This window comes from Salvelinus namaycush, unplaced genomic scaffold, assembly GCF_016432855.1.
Source record: "Salvelinus namaycush isolate Seneca unplaced genomic scaffold, SaNama_1.0 Scaffold1186, whole genome shotgun sequence".
In the NCBI taxonomy this organism is placed as follows: Eukaryota; Metazoa; Chordata; class Actinopteri; order Salmoniformes; family Salmonidae; genus Salvelinus; species Salvelinus namaycush.
The window spans coordinates 75,248-80,343 of NW_024057882.1; the positions used below are offsets into that span (position 1 = coordinate 75,248).

A 5,096-nucleotide genomic window follows, 5' to 3' on the forward strand; every position below is an offset into this window, starting at 1 on the left:
GTTACATCAGCAGTATTTTTCTTGTTATGTCAGTCAGTCACTCAATTAGCCATGTCAGCTAACATATTCTTTAGACAGTCGTTTTATATTGAAACAATGATGCAACATGATGACTGGTGTGGAACTGATGCGTGTAGAGGAGACTAAAGAGGATGATGTCATAAGCAGAGGGAAAACAGGTCTTACCTATGTGGACGATCTTAGCCCTCCTCAGCTTCTCTCTGATAGGTTCTCTCGATCTTCTTGAGGTTCCTCTTCTCCCACTTCTTATTTATCCAGCCCACAGCTCTCCTTCGGATACTTTTATCAGGTGGGAGAATGTCCTCCTTGTCTTCTTCCTTTTCCTCCTCCTCCTCTAAGTCACCCCTCTTGTAATTTTCAAGGAATTCCCTTCTTTCCTCTTCCACCATCTCCTCTCTTCTGTTTGCCTCTATTATCTCTCTCTCTCTGATTAAAGCTAAATGGCCTTTAACGGCTCTCTTTCTCTCCTCCTCTCTCTCTTCCTCTCTCTGCCTCTCCTCCTCTCTTAGTCTGAACATTTCTTTCTGTCTAGCAATTTCAATCTCTTGTTGTTTATCCTGCTCCTCTTGTTGTCTTGCCCTCTCCTGTTTTCTTTCCATCTCCAGCCGTCTTTCCTCCTTCTCCCTCCTGATTTGTTGTCCTCTTTCTATGTGTTCTCGTTCCCCCTTCAACACTTCTAACCTCCTCTCTTTACGTCTATTGAAGACTTCCCGTGCTTTTGCTTTAACATTAACTACTCCATGTTTCTTCATGCTTACTTCCTTTGCTCTCTCTTCTCTTTCCCTGTACTCTTCCTCTGCTTCCTTAATCACTTCATGCTTGTCTTCCATCTCTCTCTCCTGTTCTATCTCCAGTTCATTCTGTCCCTCAATTTCCCCCAAAATATTTTTCTGCCCCTCCTTTCTTCTTCCTGCTTCCTCCCTCTCTCTCATGATCATCTTTTCTTTCTCCATCTCTTTCTGTTGCCGATCTTTTAATTCCATCTCTCTCTGATTCTCATTGTCTTTCTCCCTTTCTTTCTCCTTCTCCATTTGTTTTTGTCTCTCCTCTTGTTGTTGTCCTCTGTGTATCTCTTCTATCTCTCTCTGTGTATTGTTCTCCCTCTCTCTTTCCTCCTTCTCCATGTCAATTTGCTTCTGTTTACATCGTTCTTCTTCATTCTCTCTTTCAATCTCTCTCTGTCTCTCTTCTTCTCTTTCCATATTTTTCTGTCTCTTCTCCATTCTCTTCCTTTTGATCTCTCTCTGTTTCTCTTTTTCACTCCCTCTTTCTTCCTCTTCCATCTCTATGTGCTTCTGTTTGCGTCTCTCCTCTTCTACTTCTCTCTCCATCTCCTTCTTCTTCTCATCTTCTTGTTGTCTCTGTTTTGGTATTTTCTCCATTCTCTTTCTTTCTACCTCTTTCTGTTTGTTGTTCTCACCCTCCATCTTCTCCTCCATGTCCATTTGGTTCTGTTTCCATTTATATTTGTCTGTTTCCATATTTTCTAATTCTTTCAGCTGTTCCTTGATTTTCTTGAAGACTTCCTCCAATTCAGACGTCTTTTTGTCATTGATGAGGGCTGTCTCCATCTCCATCTCCATCTCTCTCTCCACTCTATTTTTCATCTCCTCTTCAGTTCGTCTCCAATCATTTTCTCTCTCTCTGTCTCTATCAAATGTTCTCTCTGGTTCAGTCTCGTCTTTCAATCTAATCTCTTCTTTCATTCTCGCAACCTCTCTGTCTAACACTAGTACATTTTGGTTAACCTGTTTCACTCTCTCATTCTGTCTTCTATACGCTTCTTTCGCTCTTTCAAATTTGATTTTGTATTGAATCTCTTTTGTTGTCATATCTTCTTTCAGTTTCTCAACCTCTCTCTCTAACTCTTTCACCTTTTCGTTAACCAGTTTGACTTTCTCATTCTCTGCAATACGCATGTCTCTTTCTCTTTCAACTATGACTTCCTTTTCAGTCTCTTTCAAGCTCTCAATCTCTCGTTCTAACACTTTTATCGTTTCTTCTGCCTGTTTCACTTTCTTCTTCATTTCTTGTCTTTCCAATTCTGCTTTTCTCTCCCTTTCCATCTCCCTTTCTTTCTCTTTTTCCCTCTCTCTTTCCCTCTCTCTTTCTGTCTCAATAGGTTTGTTGTTCCAGGCCAGTCTTGGTCGCTGATCCTCCATGACTTTCTGCCATAGCCTCAATCTCTCTATCTCTTGCTTTAATTTAAAAGGTTAAATTAGTGATAATCTATGACCAAGACATACTTTCAAAGCATTTGCAGAGAATGATACATAGAAATACAACTTAGACCTAGGTAATTGAATCAAACACTGAACAACATCAATAGCAGGGTCATTTTGATCAATTCATCTGGACAATTCATTGTCAATTAATGTATTGACATGGTTTGAAAAAATTATGAGACATTTTATGGAATCAATTATGTCCAAAATGTGTACAAATACAAACACACAACTAGCTTGCCCATTCAGTTAGGGGTTTGAGAAATTCCCGTTGCAATTTAATGTTGCCTCTGATGTTTATGCTTGTAGAAATTACTCCTACAAATGATGTTTCACTAATGCAATTATTTACAACCTGCACAGATACAGTTGTCAACAACAACAACAGTAATGACATTAATAAGGAAGTGGATATTCAACCGGCAGAAGAAAGGCGTAGGGGTTGAGATAAATGAAGGTTAGGTTTAGGACCTAGGGTTGGGTTATGGTAAAGGTTAGGTATAGTTTCAGTGAGGTTAAGGTAAGGGTTAACGTTTAGGAAAGGCATAAAAGTTAACATTGGGTTAGCATACTGCCGCCATTCATTTTCAGCCGGGTGAATATACACTGCCTTTTAATAATAACAATGACATGTCTTACGTGGGCCAGTTGTAGGTCCACCATCAGCAGCTCCAGCAGTTGTTTGAGTCTGTTGACTTCCTGCATTTGTCTCTGGTTCTCCCATTCTGTGGCTCTCTCTGCATCCCTGTGGCTCTCTGTCTCTCTGCCTCCCTCTGTCTCTCTGCTTCTCTCTGTCTCGCTGCTTCTCTCTGTCTCGCTGCTTCTCTCTGCTTCTCTCTGTCTCTCTGCCTCTCTCTGTCTTTCTGCCTCCCTGTGGCTCTCTGCCTCCCTGTGGCTCTCTGCCTCCCTCAGTCTCAGGATCTCAGCCTTCCACTCTTTCATAATACCCCTTTCTACTCTTCTTCTCCTCCTTTCATCTTTCAAAAGGGCTCTGAGATGGTCTGTCTCAGACTGTAGTTGTTCAATCATCTCGTCCTTCTCCGTTCCACCATTCCTCTTCTTCTTTTCCTCCTCCCAGAGGCACACTTGAAGTCTGTCCATCTCCTTCTTCTGATTTCGGATCGTTCGATCTTTCCCCCTCAACTCAAGCATGTGGGCTTCCTTCTCTGTACAGGTCTTCTTCTCTTCCCTCAGGAACTGAACCTCCATCTCTGCTGCTTGTATCTGGGAGCAAAGGAATGTCAACACATTATTTAGGAAGTGAACTCAGACAATTTACTACAATATTACAATAATAATTAAACTTCTGCTCAATTAAACTGCCTTTAATCACACAACTCGCTCAACTGTGACTTACAGTATGTGAATGTGATGAGTTGACTGTCCATGATGGCCAGAGGTGGGTAATGTGTAGCTCTGGTCCAGGGCGTTAAGTACAGCTTGCAGACACTGAGCCTTCCTTCAGCAAGCCGCACATAATGCCCTGGACCAGAGCTAGGTTATGTGATGAATGACTTACAGACTGTTCCACATGATAGGAGGGGGTAAGAAGACAGTCCCAGTAGGAGACGGAGATCGTCCAGAAGAAGAAGAGGTGTCCATCTCCTCAGAGACTGCAGGAAAGGTCTACAAGTTTTATTTCTGGAAAATAAAGAGATGCCTTCGTTCAGCAACAATGTGTGTTTCTATGTTTCTGTCACTAGATGGCGCCATTGTACACAACATTTACTCACCAGGTCAGTGAATTCAGAAACAGCCTTCAGACTACAGTACTCAAGCTCTAGCCTACAACCCATCATGCATCAGCACGACTAATATAATAATACCTCATCACAACTTCATAATCACAGTACACCTGGATTGTGTTCACAAAGTGTTTCAGGGTAGGAGTGCTGATCTAGGATCAGGTCCCCTCCTGTCCATCAAAACGTATTCAGTTTGATTTAAAAGACAAAACGGATTATTGATCAGCACTCCTTCTATGAGACTTTGTGAATATGAGCCTATGTGAAAGAACCTTTCTGGCATATGCTGGCTAGACAGTACACAGACAGACAGACAGATAAGTCAACAAGACAAACAGACAGAAGAGTAAATACAGATGGATTGATTGATAGCAACAGAAAAAAACAATTCCATAATTAATAATTGTATTTTATAAGGCTAGCTAGATAATGGCATAAAAAATATTTCAAATACATTAACGTTCACTTTCACATGTGTTATCTTACCATGACAGAATTATAGGTTAAGTAGGCTAGCGGATGGTTAATGTATTGTAAACTTTTGTAAATATTTGACTCACCTCAAATCACACTTGTCAAACAGCAGTTTTAGTGTGGAACCGAACAACATCTTCGGCATTAACTTTCTCTGTTCTGGAACTGTATTGTTGCGTCATTTGGAACGCTTGAGCGTCATAATCCGTTCACCGCGCCTGCTTGATTGACAGCTAGGGGTTCTCCTGCGCATCAGTGTCCAAAAGTCGATATGGTTTAGCTACTCATTATTGATCAAGACACAAAATAATAACAGGACAGCCATAACTGTACAGACAAACATACAATCACAACAATTCCAATGAATTATAACCTCTTATTAGTTGGTCCCTGTGACAGTCAAATCCCAATAACCGCCTGCCTGAGTGTGCCTGTTGATTGTGGTGCTCTGTTTGGATCTAACCTCTCCGCTGTAGTAGTGATGGGCTTTCTGAGTCTATTCGGTGATCCGGCACATTTGGCTCCGTTCAAGTAAAAGAGCGGGTTCATTTGGCTCATAAACTGATCTACCTTTAAAATGCTTAAAATAAATCTAGAACAATGAAAAAATTGCAAATATTCAATGTAAAAA

General features: G+C 41.1%; 1 protein-coding gene across 1 annotated transcript; it reads right to left on the bottom strand.

Annotated features, from left to right (window-relative positions):
* Positions 1–200: 200 nt before the first annotated feature.
* On the bottom strand, positions 201–3,029 carry LOC120036021 (trichohyalin-like). Its single transcript, XM_038982484.1, has 2 exons — positions 1,385–3,029; positions 201–355 (listed from the first exon to the last, which is right to left on the bottom strand). The coding sequence occupies exons 1-2, from the start codon at positions 2,181–2,183 to the stop codon at positions 201–203; spliced, it is 954 nt and encodes a 317-aa protein (XP_038838412.1). The 5' UTR covers positions 2,184–3,029.
* Positions 3,030–5,096: the final 2,067 nt, after the last annotated feature.